This window comes from Cervus canadensis, chromosome 2, assembly GCF_019320065.1.
Source record: "Cervus canadensis isolate Bull #8, Minnesota chromosome 2, ASM1932006v1, whole genome shotgun sequence".
NCBI classification, from domain to species: Eukaryota; Metazoa; Chordata; class Mammalia; order Artiodactyla; family Cervidae; genus Cervus; species Cervus canadensis.
Window position 1 is genome coordinate 52098277 of NC_057387.1, and position 20055 is coordinate 52118331.

Consider the following 20055-nt stretch of genomic DNA (forward strand, 5'->3'; position numbering starts at 1 on the left):
AAAGCCTTTTAATTATCTTATTGCCTTATTTTAGACATGCTTATATTTTCCTTTTATTACATTCAAGGTTGTTTATTAAAAACCATACTCTATTTGAGTTAGTATACCTTGGTTTTAGTCTCAATTCCCTTACTTAGTGATAGCAGACAAATCACTTAATCTCTCTGGGTCTCATTTTTCTTATCTGTAAAATTAGATTAGGCTAAGTCGATATACTGTAGGCTAAATTGATATACTGCTATCTCACTTAATACTTTATAGATCTATAGACTAGACAAGATGCCTCAGCTTTTTATCAAACTATGTTGTTCCAAGAATTCTATAGTAAGTCAAATCACATCTGTGACGGGGAAAATGTTTATTACAAAATTCAACAGTACACCTCTATAATTGTTTAAAATATTAAAATATGAACTATACACTGAAAAGAGCATCAATTTAGATTTAGATAGACCTACTGTCAAATTCCAGTTGGGCTAACTTGCTATGTAACATGAACAAGTAATTTTATTTCTCTGTGCCTATACAATATACAACAGCCAAGATATGGAAGCAACTCAAGCATCCATCAATAGATGAATGCATAAAGAAGGTATGGTGTGTATATAAATATATCATGGAATATAGACTGAGGTTTGATCCCTGGGTGAAGTGGAGGAAGAAAAATATAGGTGAGCGAATATAAGCTTAAATTGCAAAATAAATGAGTAATCGGTATGAAATGTACAATTTGGGAAATAAAGTCAATAACCATGTAACATCTTTGTATGGTAACATATTCTAACTAGACTTATTGTGGTGATTATTTGAAATGTACAGAAATACCAAATCACTATGTTGTGTAACAAGAACTACCATATTGTTGTAGGCCAATTATACTTCAAAAACAAGCAAACAAACTTATAGAAAAAGAGATCAGATTTGTGGTTATCACAGGTAAGGGATGGAGGGAGAAGGAAATGGATTATAAGATAAATGAGGACAAGGATATAATAAACAACATGATAAATATGATTAAAACTGCTCTGTGTTATATACACATATACTGGTATTAGAGTTAATTCATAAGAGTTCTCACCACAAAGAAAAAAAATGTTTTCCCTGTTTCTTTATATGAGATGAGATGATAGATGTTCACCAAACTTACTGTGATAATTATTTCATGGTGTATGTTAAGTCAAATAATTATGCTACACACCTTTTAATTTATATAGTATGATATATCAGTTATAGCTCAATAAAACTGGAAGAAAAAACTAAAATATAAAATATACAGAAAAAAGCACTGGCTTGGACAGACCTAGTTTCATATGCCTGTTGAGCTAATTTGCTGTGTAATATCAACAAGTAATTTTATTTCTTTATGCCTCAGTTTGTCATATGTAAATAAAGAAAACAAATTAATACCTCACAAAATTATTGTGAGGATCAGTGAAGTAAAAAGGGTAACATGCCCAGCAGATGACTGTCACATAACAAGTGTTTAATGAATGGTAATAACAATGATAAAACAGTGCTTTAAGTTATAAAACTATTTGCATGCTTTAGATTTCATTGTAATACATGAAAACAATTACCATTTATTAGCATAAATTAAAATAGCTACTACCACCTTAAAAAGTATCCCTCACTATAAATTTTAAAAGGCAAGAGTCTGGTTACTCATCATGAATAAGGAAGGTTAGAGAAGACTACTTACTGAGTGCCCATCTAAGTACGGGGCACATAAAGGAATACATGCTCTATTTCATGTAAGTTACATAAATAAACCACAGAAAGCAGAAGGGGGCAAGGAGTGCTGGAAGGTAGGGTGGAAAGAACTGTTACTTTTACATAGGATAACCAAGGAAATGCTCTCTCATAACGTATTATTTAAGAGGGATTTTAGAGTATTTTAATTCATAAAACATTTTTCTACACTACTTAAGAAGTCCCTTTAAAGTGATATATGGATGAACAGACACATAATACTTCAAACACTGTGCTGCAAGTTAAATTCCACCCCCAAAAAAGATTCAGCAACTATTAAACAGAAAAAGTTTTCAACTGAAACTAGGATACCTCATGAAAACTAAGCATTTGAGAGCTTTCATTTGCTTTCCCCTAAGCTCTCTGAGTTAAAATATCTCTCATCATCCCAGAAAAAAAACAGATAACTGATGAAAAAACTTTAAAAGTGGTGAAATCTGCATATTTCAAGGAAAAGGAGTAAATATGATATAAAGTAGAAGGCTTTATTTCTTACAGTATTGTTAGATTCACAGTGAAACTGAGTGAAAGTTACTAAAGCTATTTTTTAAAAGTTTACATTCTTTACATCTTTTTGGCTGTTCACCTTAAAGAATAAAAACAGCACAGTGCCTTATATCTTGAGCTATTGACCAAAGTTTAGAACCAGCAAATATATCAAGGCCAACTTCAACTATTAAAGTATCTGCTTGTCAAAATAGGAAAAAAACAAGACACATAATTTGAAGCAGCCTTCTGAATGAAAAGTCTTCTTTAACTTTCCCTGTCTGCATGCATTTGGTTCCCATTATCCCACTCTCCAAGAACATCTTTTCCTCTTAATAAAATTCCACCTATCCCTGGAGCCAGTTTAAATTTCACCTCTTCTCTAAAGTTTATCTTTAAGTGACCACTCCCCTCTCTGAAGTCCTATAGCAACTGCCTGGACAACACCCTTAGAAATTGTGTGACCTCCAGCCATCTCTTCCATGGCTGTTCTGAAGTAGAATTTAAATCTTGGACTGGTAAACTATTCATGATGCTCTTAGCAACTGAATTTAGTTTCAAGAGACCCTAACCACAGGTAGCTGTGTATATTTAAATTTAAATTAAACTGAAAAGCAAGTTTCTCAGTTGTACTAGTCATGATTTACATGTGGCTAGTGGCTCCCATGTGGAACAATTACCATAAGGATATATGACATTTCTACCACCCCAAGAAGTACTACTGAATAATGCTGTTCTAAAGGGTAGTAGCCAGGTCCAATGTTTACTTGTATACACTATAGTTCTTAACTCAGGACCTGAATATGGTAGGCACTTCAATATTTAATTTAACAAAGACAAATTACTGTACTGGCAGAGAGGGTCCTACAAATGTCTTGTTGAAGTCTTTTAAGAATTTAAACAAATATTTTAAAATTTAGAGCATCTCTCCTCCCAAAAAAGCAATGAGCGAATGGAAAAAAAAAGCATGGAAACAAACGACCACAGTCAAGAAATGATTGCTGTCAGTTGCTTTAATACTTGTCAATTCCACGTTGTATGTATGTTCATTACACTCACCTGTTTCACTCTTTTGTTACTTGCCTATATGGTGAAGGCATATTACTTGCGACCTCTGCTCTAAACTCTATGGACATTTAAAAATTATTTTTTATTGAGTAATATAAGAAATAATTTTGATCAGTTTTCTAAAGTTATAGCGTACTTAAAATTGCATGGCCAGTTTGACACATAATCCTTTCAACATTACAAGTCCTTAAAATAAACTGTTCTTTTTTACAAAAATGAAAAGTTCTGAATAAAAAATTTACGTTTGCTGTCTAGTTGGCAATGCCTAATGACTGCCTTTCAGGGAGAGTCTCTCAAATACACATCTTAATAATGCAACTACTGAGATTATTTTTTTTAAAAGTTCCCTTTGAGGACTACTGAAACTAATAGGTGCTTATTTTAACTTCACAATAATACCAAAATTCATTTGCTTATACTGATAACAATAGCCGACTCACAACAGGCGTTCCTATTGACTGAATTAATGAATTCTATCCTTGCTTAGATATGAAAAAAAAATTGCTTTAAGCATCATCAGATAAAAATAAAACGTTAATGTTCAAATAGTGAACTGTGAAATTCTGGTTTTATAACTCTTTTCTGAACTCAATGTATATTATTTGTAGGTGTTTTACTGTACCTACATACACAAGATTTAAAAAATTATCTACTTTCCTCAGCTTCAGTCACTTCTTGGTATCGTACTGGCTCATTAACTATAACTATAGGAAGCCAAGTTATTAACAGAAAAACAAAAAGTTTCTGTTTTGCAAAGAACTGGAATGTGAACTGGTATCCTTTCTTAGTCCAACTTCAATAATTAAGCCTAAAAAGATACCTATTCCAAAGGTGCTTATTGTCAATATCACTCCATTCTCTTTCCACAAGATCAGAATAAACAACTGCCTAATTTTTTGCCCCTTAATATTAGTTCAAACTAAAAATGGTTTTCAAATTAGTGCAATAACAGTTAAAAGTTTTGATACGAGAAAAGTCATTTGATAGATTTTTAAAAATGAAATTAGATCAATTTCCCATTTACTTCTGAAAAGAGATATATGAACCATTATTCATAAGAAATGAGGGATTTTATTTTTGACTTACAGTCTTTCAAATAATATACTCACAGAATTAATAAAATTTTTAAAATTACTATAAAAATGCAAGATTTAAATAAGTTCTCAAGTTCAAGTAATTATTCAGCAATCAAAATAATTTCTACACATAACCTGTAGGTTAAAAAACTGTTTCATGCATTTAAAAATATCCTCTGACATATTTTTAAAAAGTAACCTAAAGAGACAGGTCAACAAACTGGTATTAAGAAACACACACAACGCAGAATAATAGAGGGAATGCTAAACGCACACACACACACCCCACTTGCCCCTCCAGTTTTCTAAAGATGGCATTTGAGATTGTCAGCAAAAAAAAGAGAAGTTTCATCTAATTTCAATGACAGTAAAAATGCTTAGAATACAGTACGGAATTTCTAGTTAACAATATTGTACATCATATTAAAAAGTAGTTAAGAGCAGATTTTATTAAAGTTCTTATAAGAAAAACTTGTAACTATGTGTGATAGTGATGTTAACTAGATTTATTAAAATAATCATTTAGCAACACATACTGTATCAAATCATTAATGTCGTAAACCTAAAACTATTAGAGTGTTATACAGCAATTATATCTTGATAAAAAACACAATTAAAAATTTTAAACATAAAATTTCTAGGATAAAGCTGTTTTAAGATTTCAACATGAAGAAAAACCGGAAAAATTACTACTAATCATCATATGCTGTCTTCTACACCTGAGATCAATTAAACTCCAACTCTTAAAAGAGAACACAATACATACTGTCCTAAGAATGATGGACACAAAACAGCATTTCAAATGCAATCTATTTTCTGAAAATCTCTGATATATATAAATATATATGATACTTTATAAATTTTTAATGTATTAAACTTCTAAGACATTAATTATTTACTTCCCTTGAAAACCAATTTACTTAACATTCATTCAGTACAAAGTACCTTAACACTTTCCCATCAGTGTGAACCAAAACCTCAACTCACTGTAAAAAAAAACACAAAAGAACACTATCTTTAAACAGATGTAATTATTTTCTAAGCAAAACTAAAACATGTCTTTATTCAAATAAAAATATTTCCATAATCCACAAGAGACTTTTCTGTCTTCCTTAAACTAAAAATATTAAAATAGGCCTGTGTATTCATTATACAGTACTATTCCACAGAATTTTCTGTGATGATCAAAATGTTCTTTATATCAATGCTGTCTCTACGGCAGTCACTAGCCACATATGGCTACTGAGTACTTAAAATGTAGCTAATGCAACTGAAGAATTAAATTTTAATTTTATTAATTTAAGTTTTAATAGCTACATATGACTAGTGGCTACTGCACTGAACAACAGTTACAGCCTATCAAATGATCACAACTAGGTATGATCCCTCAGTGTAACACATATTAAAAGAAAAGCATTCAAGTAAGCAACCCAAGTGTCCATTAATGGATGAATAAACAAAATATGGTATATACATACTAGAGAATACTATTCACGCTTAAAAAGGAAGGAAATTCATGCTACAACAAAGATGAACCTTGAAAACATTATGTGAAGTGAAATAAGCCAAACACAGAAAGATATACACTGCATAATTCCATTGATATGTCAAATTCATAAAGACAGAAAGTAGAATAGTTTTGCCAGGACTTGAAGAAAGATGGTAATGAGAAGTTAGGGCTGAATGGATGCACAAGGTCAGCTTTCTAAGGTGAGAAGAGCTCCACAGACGGATGGCGGTGACAGCTGCCCAACACAGTGGATATACTTAACGCCACTGAACTTCATGCACACTTAGGAATCATTACGATGGCAAATGTCATGTACATTTTACCACAATCAAAAAAACGTTTTAAAAGCATCATAATCTGAGCAAATAAGCACTTCTGATAAAATAGCTAACTGGAAATCTAAAGTCACCAAAAAAGCGAATACCGTGCTTCCTACACATGAAAACTTCAGATCTGCTGAGAAAAAGCTATAGTAAGCCCATAAGGAATAAAGGTGTATTACATTAACCACTAGAGCCAAAAGCTGAGCATTCTACCTCTTCAGGATCTAGCTGGACAAAGAATATTGTTTCTTTTGAGAAGGCACAAGGCTAGACAAAGTAGAGTCAAAGCTGAGTTCTAAAGTACTGTCTGTTTTGTTGTTTGGTTTAATTTGGTTTTAGGCACCGGCAATAGAGCTGGCCTTGGGCGAGTCACATAATGAGCAACAAGAAAAACAAAACAGAAATACATTCAGTTAACTGTACAGCTATTTTTAACTTTCTTAGAAGATAACATGAATTCTATTTTAGTAAAAGGGCATAATAAAAATACAGCTCTCAGGCTGTAAAGAGCCTAGCAGGGAAAAACTAGGGTAGGGATGAGAATACTACCACTAATAAGAAATTACTTAGGTGCAAGATAGGAGGATAAAATTAATGTAGATAACAAAAACAAACAGATCATCCTTTTTCTCACACATCTATCTGAATGTATTTAGGCCCAAATACTACAATCACAGAAATATTAACACATCACAACAAAATATTTTAGGAAAGTTATTAGATGCTCAAGTGGAAAAGGGTGTATAAAATGAAGGGTCTATAAAAATTTTTTAAACTTTTATATTTAAAGCAGTTTGTTACTATATTTGACCCCACAGTCATAAACTAGAAATAAGTGCAGACTAAACTTTAACATCACTTATAGGAATAAATATATTATTCCTTTAAATGATATAAAACAAACAAGTATTTTTTCAGTGCACTAATGCATCTCATGCACAATGTAACACTTTGCAGGTTGATATTGTGGGTAACAGGACTGGCCCATTTTAACATAATTTACATAAATATAGAAAATACTATTCAACTTCATTAGTAATAACTTCTTTAAATGATTTTTAAATTTTGTATAAATTTTAAATCATGATAAACTCTCCAGAAGTTACATACTACTGCTGCCGGCATCACTACACCTCTACAGTATTTTTATGTTACAAAAATTCTACAGAGGACTTTGATACTACCATGAATACTGATAGCTAGTTGGAAACTATATATTACCTTTATAGTTCTGTTTTCTTGGAAAAAAAAAAAATAGACTAGCATTTGAAAAATAGCTCTAATAATGTTAACCATTTTCAGGTATACTAAAGAAAAAAATTACAACTTTAAAAGTTAATAAACTAGAATTGTATAGAGGACTAAAATGAAGGGTAGGAATCAGAAGACAACAGTTCATGTTAAAGCACTGGCTGAGTAAACATGAACACCTGTAAACGGGGTATAATAATCCCCTCCCACGCCTAACCAAAAGGATTATTTTAAGAATCAACTGAAATAATACATATAGAAGTGCTTTGTAACTCAAAAATGCTCACAAACAGAGTGATATTGCTATTAGTAATATTACCCATATTTTTTTCAATGTTTTCCTCTTTATTTTATATGAGCTACCTTTATAACTAATACTAGTTCCATTTCTATAATTACCATTATAGTATAGTCAAATACAGGCTATTCACCATCTGGCCAACTTCAAAGAAAAGGAAAGGAAAGGTCCATTTTTTTAAGATTTAGTTAAGTGCTTTTTTTTAGGGATTTGGTAAGTAATAATTTTACCTTAGATCTGAAACTTAAGATTTCTAGTCCTTAAAAGGACAAGCCAAAACTAACTGTAGGATTTTGTACAGAGTTTTATGAGGTTTTAGCACAATGAAAACACATGCCAGAAAAAAAAATGATAGTAAAAAGAACTCTCTTGATGCCGGAGTGCAAAGACAAGGTCTCCAAAGCAATAAAATGAAAAGTCAATTATGCTAATAAATAAGCAACAGACAATTGGACATTTACTATAACTTACACATCAAAGCTCAAGTATATTCAATTAGAGTTGATATGACTTATTAAAATTCAGAAGTCTATTACCACAAGTCTGTTTTTTCAATGCTGAAATGTACAGGACCATTTTGGAATTTGAACTATATAATCTTAGTTCAAATTTATAAAAAGTCCTCTGGGAAGGGACAAGATAAGAACCTGAACTCACTTAAACTGCTTTGTGAAATCTCTGAACTGCTTTACTGCTAGATATTTACAATGCATATGTTCTGCATGACAAGGAAATAGGTTCTCACATGAAAGCTTAATCCTGGAAGCTCATCATTTACCTATGATTTCTTTTATTATTCTTACACACCATACTTCAGCACACTGATACTTTAAATTAAGACAATCATGGAAACACATACACCTTTTAGACAGCTATCAACATTATATTCTACAAGAAGCAAAAGAGGGAAGAAAAGAAGGGAAAACAACCTATGAAGTATGATCAGTTCTCTAGAGCTTTTATGCCCAACTTCAGTCAGCCTGTCAACCACAAAACTTAAATATTTAAAGAAAAATGAAGTAATCCTAAAATATAAACTTCCAGGGGAAAGATTATTGTTTACTATATACCAGGAACTTTATGTAAATCATTCAAAAAAACACATCAGGAAAATGAACATCAAAACCACAATGAGATATTACTCATCTGTCAGAATGGCTAGCAACAAAAACACAAATAACAAAAAGAAAAATACCATATAATATCCTCTATTGCAGAATCTTAAAAAAAAAGAAAGAAAAAAGATACAAATGAACTTATTTACAAAACAGAAGCTGACTCACAGACTTAGAGAAGGAGATTATAGTTACCAGAGAAGGGTGGGCGTAGGGGGAAGCATAGTTTGGGGGTTTCGGATTGACATGTATATACACTGCTGTATTTAAAATGGGTAACCAGCAAGGACCTGCTGTATAGTACAGGAACTCCCCTCAATGTTACGTAACAACCTAACTGGGAAAACAATGTGAAAAGAATAAACACATGTATTATACACCTGAACCACTCTGCTGGACACCTGAGACTAACACAACAGTGTTAATCGACTATGCTTCAGCATGAAATAAAAAGTTAAAGAAACGTTGGTGAGAATATGGGGAAAAGAGGACCCTCTCAAACTGTTGGTAAGAATGTAAACTGGCGCAGCCACTGCAGAAAACAGTTTTCTCAAAAAAACTAAAAATAGAACTACACAGGACCCAGTAATTCTACTCCTGGGTATATATCCAAAAAAAAAGACTAATTCAAAAAGACACATGAATCCCAATGTTCATAGCAGCATTATTTACAGTTGCCAAGGTATGGAAGCTCTCTAAGCGTCTAAGTGTCTACCCACAGATGAATGGATAAAGAAATTGTGGTACATGCACGTGTGCTCACACACACACTCAGCCATAAAAAGAATTAAATTTTACCATCTGCAGCAACATGGATGGACTCGAAGGGTGTTATGCTAAGTGAAATAAGCCAGACACTGTACAGTGTCATTTATGTGTAGAATCTAAAAAATATAACAAACTAGTGAATATAACAAAAAAGAAGCAGACTCACTGATAGAACAAACGAGGGGTTACCAGTAGGGAGAGGGGTAGAGGTGGGGGCAACACAGAAGCAGGGGATTAGGAGGTACAAAAGGAATACAGTGTACAACACAGGGAATACCGTCAATATTTCATAATAAAAAGCTATGGTTTTTCTAGTAGTCACATATGGATGTGAGAGTTGGACTATAAAGAAAGCTGAGTGCCAAAGTATTGATGCTTTTGAACTGTGGTGCTGAAGAAGACTCTTGAGAGTCCCTTGGACTGCAAGGAGATCAGACCAGTCAATCCTAAAGGAAATCAGTCCTGAGTATTCATTGGAAGGACTGATGCTGAAGCTCCAATACTTTGGCCACCTGATTCGAAGAACTGACTCCTTTTGGCGTGCTGCAGTCCATGGGGTTGCAAAGAGTTGGACACGACTGAGCGACTGAACTGAACTGGTAAATGGAGTATAACCTTTAAAAACTGTGAATCACTATACTGTACACTGTAACTTACATAATAGGTTCCCCAGGTGGCTCACTGGTAAAGAATTCGTCTGCCAAGCAGGAGACATGGGTTCCATCCCCAAGTCGGGAAGATCCGCTAGAGAAGGACATGGCAACCCACTCCAGTATTCTTGCCTGGGAAATCCCACGGACACAGGAGCCTGCCTCCTGTGTCCTATGGAAATCCTGAATTCCTCAAGAATTTGGGATTACTATGTAATCCCATAGTAATCCCATAGTAATTTAGGATCCCTAAATTACTATGTACATGCTCAGTTGTGTCCAACTCTTTTGTGACCCCAAGGACTACAGCCTGACAGCCTCCTCTGCCCATGAGATTTCCCAGGCAAGAATACTAGAACTTCTCCAGTATTCCTCCTCCAGAGGATCTTCCCGACCCAGGGATTGAACCCGTGGCTCCGTGACTCCTACTTTGGCAGGTGAATTGTTTACTACTGAGCCACTTGGGAAGACCAAATTACTATGACTGAAGGTAATAAACTTAAAAATCATATATTGGTCAAGTGGCTCCACCTAAAGAAACAACATAATGCAGTTCTATTCCCTCATAAATACCACAGCAAAAATAGAAGAAAAAAAAAGTTTGAAGTAATACACTTAAAATTTCGGACTTTTAGGCAAAAGACTGATATTTATTCAACAAACTTTAATAAATAGCTACTATGTACAAGTTGCTCTGCTCAGGACAAAAGGGTAAAGATGAAGACAGGATATATAGTTCTTTTCATCAAAGATTTTAAGCATTCAACACAGGAGAGAAGATGAGGTAGGATACAAATAACTATAGTGGCATACAATGTATGGTAAAAGTCATGAGACAGAAAACAGCCTATTTAAGTTTTGAGGAGACATTATACATGACTAGGGGAATATAAGGGACAAAACTAAAAAGCTGATTTAAACTATGTCTTAAAGAAGCATTCCAGTTGATAAAACGTAACAATATAGACAGAATATAGGTGAGAAAAAAATCGCTAATCACAGTATGCCTAAAAAATAGGTTGTCTGTATGAAAAGAGTTAAAAGAATTAAAAGGTATTTTGAGGCCACAACAATGACAGCTTTCAGTGCTGAGCTAAGGAATTAGGACTATATCTCACAAGCAGTCAGGAGTCCCTGAATGCTGCAACTTCTCAATCTAGCAGTTGTACGCAGTCTAAACAAAAACAGAATGAGACTGAAGAGGTAGAGGTGGAATATCAAGATATTGTAATCCAATCCAAATGATAATGAGAGTCCAAACTTAAATAGTAGCGAAGTGATGGATGAATTCACTTTACATAAGTAGAAGGACTCAACTGAATAGGCTGAGACAGCAGTCAAGTAAAAGTAGATTTTTTTAGTTTGGTCAACCAGGGAATGAATGATCACCTTCAGAGATACAGAGAAGTCAGATGCAGTAACTGCTCACAGAATTAGTCATAGACATCATCTATTTATTATGCATTTGTTTATGTGAGCATATATTAACTATAAGCCATATGTCAGGTGCTACGGACAGAAAATTGAGTAAGATTTAATTCTTGTCCTGAAACTGAGAGATACACATATAATTTAACAATTGGATACACATTCAATTTAACAATTGGATGCATATTGATACATACTTGCCATATATTCAATTACAAGAGTTGCAAAATAGGAAGCAGGCTAATTTGCCAATGGATCAAAATACTATATGATCAATCAATAAATTTACTAATTTATCAAAAATGTACCTTAAGTTATAAAGTTTTCTTGATTATATGATATAAATATATTTATATATTCAACAAATACATTTTTCTTAGTGGAATTTTAAGGAATGCTGTTTGTCAAAAAGATTTTCAGGCAGACCATCAGTAAATTTAACTAAATTAAAAATTAATTTTTCATCAAAAGATACCACAGAAATGACAAGAACTGTATTTAGTATCCTAGATCTATAAATACCAATAAATCCTGCAAGAGAAGACTATTTTTTATTTATATTCAATATTAAATCTGATCAACTACAGCACTTTATTGACAAGCTATGCATATAACTGAATAACCAATTCAGAAAAATGTAAATCAAGACCTAAATCAAGACCATGATAAGATCGCATTTTTCACTTTCCTCATCTGCAAGACATTAAGACAATACCAAATGTCAGAGAAGATGGATAAGCAAAGGATCGTTTATCTACTATATGCTGACATGAATATGAACTGGCACAACCACACTGGAAGCCGGGCATTTCCATGTGAAGTAACAAGTCCACATGTTGGTGTATAATTAATAGAAACATATATATGCAAGAAGAAAATATGCACAGAACATCCATCATTGTTCACAATTATAAAAACCATAAAATAAACACCCAATAAGGAAGAATCAGTGGATAAATATCCAAATATCCCATAAGTTGAATATTTTACTCATTGAAATGTTACACAGCAAACACAATATGGTTAAATCAGCAATATAAGTGAAAAATCAAGTTTAGAGAGACCATAAACAACTCAATAAAAGATACAACTTTTAGAATTATATATCCAAGAAAACTGAATTCAAAGAAAGAGAATGAACACAAAACTCAACATGATGGGTACTCTGGATGACAAGAAAGTGGAGGTAGGGGGATAGAATAAAGAAAAACCATGTGTAGGTTAAAATCCTAGCTTTCTGGGGGAGTTACGGAGTGTGTAGTGATTCCTGGGTGTTTATTACAATATATATAGATGGATAATGATTAATCCAAACCAGTGTACCTAAGGTTTAATAAAAAGAAAAATAAAATCTGAAAATTTAATGAAATCTGTTCAATGAAAATTCTGAAACAAACAAAAGCAGCACCTCCTTAGAGAATTACTACACAAACAACTATAGCAAAGGGAAAACAATATGATTAATTGTAAAATATATAATTTCAGCACACATATTGGGTTGTAAGGCTTCCCAGGTGGCTCAGACAGTAAAGCGTCTGCCTGCAATGCAGGAGACTGGGGTTCAATCCCTAGGTCGGGAAGATCCACTGGAGAAGGAAATGGCAACCCACTCCAGTACTCTTGCCTGGAAAATTCCAAGGACAGAGGAGCCTGGTAGGCTACAGTCCACTGCGTCGCAAAGAGTCGGACACGACTGAGTGGCTTCACGTTCACTTTCATCGGGTTGTAAGTATATTTTCTGTAATCTAAACTAAATGCTCAATTCTATAATAACAACATTCCAATAAATTAAGATGTTTGTAAGCCAGAGCAGTAAAGCTTCAAACAATTGTAAAAACTAAACATTGCCAAGTTCCTAAAATAGACAAATTCTTATAATAATGGTATATATTATGTAATTCTTATCTATCAGTTCATCTCTATAACATGACATCAACATTTAGATGTTGATGTCTAAATGATATTACCTTCAGATGTTACCTTCGGATCTAACGTATTTATTATCATCACCAAATACACTCCTCAGGCTTTCCTGTTCTTCATTTTTAACAGATAATAGTTATGTATATACTGTTACAAAAATTTAATGTTTCTGAGATTGTGAAAAACTAAATGTGACAAGAGAGATAGCTTCAAATAGGATTTCATTAGATAAAATTAAGGGAATCTAGACATGTATCAAAATAAATGTTCTCTATTTCTGCTTTTGTAAAACATTAGAAGCTTACTTTTCCATTAGTGTATTTTTTTCCAGTCAAGATTTTACATATCTTTTTAAAGCTTTTAACTAGTTTTTACTTTCTTTGTTGCAAAGTTTGAACTCTGCTGTATATAACCATATGAAATGTCACATGATTTTGTCATTCTCTAGAGTATATGGGTTTCTGAAAAACAGTAGACACTTGACAATTGTTTAACATAGAACACAATACTAGAAAATGATGCAAAATTAACTACTCTATTCACATATCATATATGCGTCTGGAAGTAACATTATTTTAAGTGATACTCCTCTCTGCAAACTACCACTCCACTATTCCCATTTGTTTAAAAGTAGACACAGAGGAACTACCTGATAAAAGGCATGAAAATTTACTGCTGCCAAATTTAAAAAGCAGAGAGGAGGGCCCAAGGAATCAGATGCGAAGCCCTGGGGCCAACAGAAAACACCTGGAAAGTGCCCCTTACCTTTCCCTATTCAACACTGAGAACAGGACTTCCCTGGTGACTCAGTGGATAAGAACCCACCTGCCAACGAAGGGGATGTGGGTCGGACCCCTGGTCTGTGAAGACCCCACATGGTGTGCAGCGACGAAGGCCAAGCGCCACAACTCCTGAGCCCACGTGCTACAACTCCTGAAGCCTGTGCTGCACACACCACCACGCCTCCACTCGCAGCAACCAGAGAAAGCTCTCGCAAAGCAATGAAGACCCAGCGCGGCCGAAAATACATACATAAAAACTTAAAAAAATTTTAAAGTATATTGATCATTTGTGAACAGCAGGAGCTGTAAGGAGACTAGAACTATAGAGACAATAAGAAAACATGACCATTTTAGAGCTATCATTTTATAATACTAGTTTCAGCACAAAGACTTACTCAAAATCAAAATATTTTGAGACAAAAAGAGTCAATAAAACTAATTAGATCCATTTACGAGAACTAGTGGCAATTTTTAACTTATAGTTATTTCTGTCTTAAAACTCATTACACAGAAATGAGGTTCAATTTCTAGTCAGTAATATAGGATATAGAAGGAAGAAAAAATAACAAATCAGTATGTTGTATACCTTAAAATTACACATTCTATGTCAAATATCTCCCCCTCCCTCTCTCTTTTTTTTTTAATAAAAGGGAGGAAAAAAGAGGAAATGAACTCAAATGCCCTGGGACTCATAAGTTGGAAAAGTTTGTCAGTTAACTGACTGACAGAACTATGAGACTATGAGCACATTTTATTTTCTTTGTGCTTTTCTGCATTTTCCTGATTTTCTAGAACAAACCTGTATTATACTCATAACTTGAAAAAAGTTGTGAAACTTGTCTTACCCATGTGCCTATGTTCTCATACTACATTCCTCCAACTCACACTAAAGTCTTAATCCTCACAACACAGACACCGTCTACTTTTCAGCATCACTGCAAAATTAGATCTCACCTCCTAATTTCCCATCAAATGGGTAAAATAAGAGGGTGTTATATGTAGATTTAACATAACTAGTGCAGAAATCCTTTTGAACTTTATAAGGGAATATTCTGGGGACAAGGGATTAGCTATGTAATTAAAGAAAACTAAGTAATCATAAGAAACTTTTAACAGTCAAGACATTTCTCATCCTAGGTGACAAGCTGAACCTTTGCATCAATGTACTGAGTACTTACTCAGTGCAAACGCATAGCCAGGTTACATAGCTTAAATTTTTAAAGCAAAGTTTATCTTATGGACAGTCTACAGAGAAATATGAAATCTTTTGGAAAGCTTTGAGCAAACATTTGACAATTTTCATCAGAAACAGTAATTGTTAAATGAAGAAAACTTGCAAAAAAGGTTATTTGACCTGTTATTCTTTATAGAATGTTACACCTTATTTGCAGTAATAAAGTACTGTTAAATGACCTAACTAAATGTGTAAATCACTTTTCCTTGTTATAGGGGAACCTAACAAAGAGAAGTTTATATTAAAGTTAGCTTTGTTTTACTATATTCTGGGCCAGTTTTTAGAAAGTTCACATATTTACAACATCAGAATACAAAACATTTATTTATGGGTCCACATATTACAAATGGTATAGTGGGAAAGATATAAATCCAAACTCAAGACTTACAGTGTGAACATGAATGACTTACTATTTCTGAACTTAGTTTCCTGATCTGTAAAATGGAAATAACAACATTAACTTTACTGGATGGTTTTCAAGATTATATAAAGTACACAGGGTACCAAGTACAATGTTTGACATAGTGCAGATAATCAAGAAATGTTTTTTTACTTTCCTGTAGAAAGTGAAAGCCATATTCTGTCATCTTTATGCCCTCTGATATACCTTTGGTAGCTACTCAATAAATGTTTCTTGAAATGAATCCCTGTAATTTAAGACTAATTAACTCAACCTTCCACTTAAGCAAGTCAACTCTACCTAAACAAATTCTGCTGAGAAGGGAACTTAAGATTCCCAACACTTTATTAACCATTCTGATGAAGATGAATTTCCAGTAATCAACCAGGTAATTTTATTAGTATGCTACTTAATATTTGAGTCTGCACTGTACAAAGTTACTGTCACAGCCAACATTTTCATTTTGAGATTCTTTATATAGTTTTCATTAATTCAGTTTTCATGGTATTAAACTTTAATTTCTTTGGCTTCACAAAAGTATCTCACTAATTTTCCCACTACACTTCAAATAAAAAACAAGAACAGGATGTAAGTTAATTATAAGAGATAATTAATTAAAAAAAAAAAAAGAGATAATTAATTAGAAATTGCCAACCAAGTTTATATTTTTTAACAGCCTATTTTTGTTTTTACCACAGCAAATATTCTTCCTTACATATTAAAGCCTCCAGCCATCAAAGTTTGTGTATACTTTATTAATGATTCCTTGCTGAATAAGCCTCCTAAATGACTAACAAGAGTGAGAAACATTACATTATACAGAAATATTAAAGTAATCAACAAGACTGGTTTCAGGTTTTCTTTGTCTTTTCATAACCAAAAGTTATTGGTTTCATCTCAAGTAGTAAAGTATTTCAAATTCTGCAATATAATTTGAAAAATAAATTTTTAAAAGTTGGATATACAATATTTCTAAATAAATATCAATTTCATTAAAAGAGGCTGTAACATGTAATTTTCAGTGAGATAAGGGAAAGTAACAGTTTTCAACTAAACAATTTAAAAATTTGCTACACAAATAACTATTTAAATACTTAAAATCTGTACGAAAGAAAAGCATTAAGAACCTCACATTGAACAACTTTTCAATTTAAATAAATTCAAACAACTTAGAAGGTTTTTAAAAATTGGTTCTCCAAACAAGTTTGATAAATACTTGGTTACTATATTCTAGTTTCATAACCCAATGAAATAACACAATGTCTGAACAGATACATAATACTTGTGAAGCAAATTTTATCACGGTTTATCTTGAGTACTGATATAAATACTATTCTCAATTATTTTAATAAACATGATAAAGTTCAAATGCAATAACCTTTATCAGAACTAGGAGTCAAGTATACCAAGAAAACTGCCCTGGATATACATGACAACCTATCAGCAACATTTAATAGAAACTATTCTTTTTCTGGAGGGATTATATTTTAGTTTATTTAAAAGTGTAGCTTTAGATTGGATGTTCCCCTGGTTTGGTCCCATTTTAAAAATACTCATGTTTAAATATTCCCATTTATTTAACATGCTTCTTTGTTACTGTAAAAAATGGTCTTATCAAAAGTTCCTAAATCTTATATTTTAATATAGATGAAAGTATATTTTCACATTCAGTGCCAAAGTAAGACTCTTTTATGTCAACTTTCTATAAATACAAATAAGGATACCAAATACTTTATGATTCTGAAGCCACTCTACTCAATGAAAATTCTCCTGTCATTTTCAAGGTATTTTTCAGTCATTAGTATGCTTTTCATATTTCAAGACTAGATAATGGAAAGCATTTCCAATGTGCCTCAAACTTCACTTCAAAAGCTCATGTAAAGTAATAAAACAAATTCCATTCATTTAGCAAACCAGTATGCTGTAAGACCTCCTTAGAAAAAGCTAAGAGTAATTAAAACACTATACAGCAACATGTTCAATAATATGAAATTCAGCTGTACGTTTCTAAAGGATTCCAAATTCACAAACGTGCATTGATACACCTTATTGAAATTTCTATTTTTATGGAGGATATATCAAGTATTACAACAGTGCCGTCAAGCTTACATCTAAATGTACAATAAACCAGCTAATACAGGATTTTACCGAAAAATATATTTAAACAGCAAAAAATGTAGAAGCAACTGAATTTTGAAATCAAGAATTAATCCTTCAGGGTGCCTAGATTAAGCCTTCTCAAAAAAATTACCCAGCACACACACACACACAAAAATCAATGTAAGTGGGCTATTTTTTTCTTAATTTCCATCTCAATCTTCGAGTAGCTAGAAAACGACTATATTTAAACAAACCAAAATAAGTTTAAGTCACAGAACATGCATGAAACTTTAATCCAGATGTAAACATCTCTGGTACACTCCAAAGTAAAAAAATAAACTCTACAAGGTAGCGCACATCATAGAGATCTAAAAACAAAAATCATGCCTACATCATCAAATATTTAGCTGGAAAATGGAAAGAATAATATTGCTACTCAACGTGGACTTAACTAATTAAGGGATCTATTTTGTTCTCATCTTCTGCAAGCATGTGGTGCCCAACATTTTCCCTGAGTCGACTGCTTTGCCCTTTGTAAACAACTTCTGTAGCTCTTTTTCTGGTATTCAAACAGGAGGGAAAATGAAAGCCTGAAAAGCATCAGCATCTGGGCTTCCGGATCTGAGCAGGGGAGTAGTTGAGAAGGGGACCTGTATCTATTTGTAAAAAAAACAAAAAAACAAAAAGAGTAGCCCGCAAGATAAAAGAAAGAAATCTAGTCACCTGAAGAGGGCTGGTGAAGTGAAGCAAGCATTTGGTGAGATACTTCCCCCCTTTCTTTTTTTTTTTTTTCCTCAAAAAAAAGAAAAAAAAAAACTTGTCTGGGGGCTGGAAGTTACGGGGGCGCTCTTTGTGCGGAGTCGGAGGGGAAGGGGAGGGACGAGAAAACAGCTAGGGAGTCATTCAAAGGAGTTTAAGGAGCGGTGTTCGAGGGAAAGGCGGGGCGGGGCCCGGCCAAGAGGAGGGAGGGGGCGCCAGGGGTGTCCGCGGGCGGCTCTGACACTAAGAAGGGGGCAGCGGGCTGGCCGCCCCCGCACCGGGTGAGAGCGGAATTCGGCCGCAAGATGGGGTCCCTCTGGTGGGTAGAGTCAAATTAAAGCGGTGGCAGGCCAGGGCTCCGGTGGGGCCAGAAGCTCTGGCTTCAGAAGGAAGCGGCTCCCGAGTGACATCCCCGAGTTTCCGCACTTAGCGGGCTAGGGGCGCGGCGGCCACACCGCTCCCCACGGCCCCCTACCCGGAGCCAGACCCTCTCCCTCCCTCCCTCTCTCCCCCGCCACCGCCTCGCGCCCGGGCCGCGGCCCTTACCTGCAGCTCGGTGAGCAGAATTTCCCCCCGTTCGGGGTTGGACGCCATTGCGATCCGCTCTGGACTCCGCACCTGGACGCAGCCGCTGCCGGCGAAGGGAGAAGGCGGGACGGGATCCGGGGTGGGGGGTGAGGAGCGGGGAGAGAAAGAAAAAACCTAGGGATTCATGGAGGCGCAGCCCCTGCTGGAGGCGCGGCTTATTTCGCCGGGTTCATGGAGAGCGGCGGGGAGCGAGGGTACTCGTAGCGGGCTCCCCCTCGCCGCCCGCCGCCGCCGCCGCCGCTCGCCCGCCCGTCTGCGCCGGACTCCCTTGCTCAGTCGCTGCCTCTGGGCGACGCCAGGAGCCGCCTTGAGCCTCTCGGTGCAGGGCGGTGCGGCCGCGGCGGCAGCTCCTCCTGTCGCACCATTTGGCTGTCACCTCGTCGCAAAAGCGGCCTCACTTGGCGGCAGCCAGGTCACGTGACGGCCACGGCCGCCCCCACCCCCCACCCCCCCACCGCCTCCCGCCGGGCTGGGAAGGTGGGGCGTAGGGGACCCCAAGGGCGGGATGGCTTCCGACGCGACTCCGCGGCGGGGACTGCCATTGGAC

The 20055-nt window shown here is 34.9% G+C and overlaps 1 protein-coding gene across 2 annotated transcripts in view; it reads right to left on the reverse strand.

Annotated features, from left to right (window-relative positions):
• PKN2 (protein kinase N2) overlaps positions 1 to 19838 on the reverse strand; it is a 142141-nt gene extending 122303 nt beyond the window's left edge. The window contains exon 1 of one of the 2 annotated variants that reach the window (XM_043460749.1): positions 19467 to 19838. In XM_043460749.1, the coding sequence (XP_043316684.1) occupies positions 19467 to 19514 (48 nt within the window). In that variant the 5' untranslated portion in view covers positions 19515 to 19838. The remainder of the gene's footprint in view (positions 1 to 19466) is intronic. The other variant, XM_043460750.1, reaches the window with a different exon arrangement.
• Between the last annotated feature and the right edge of the window lie 217 nt (positions 19839 to 20055).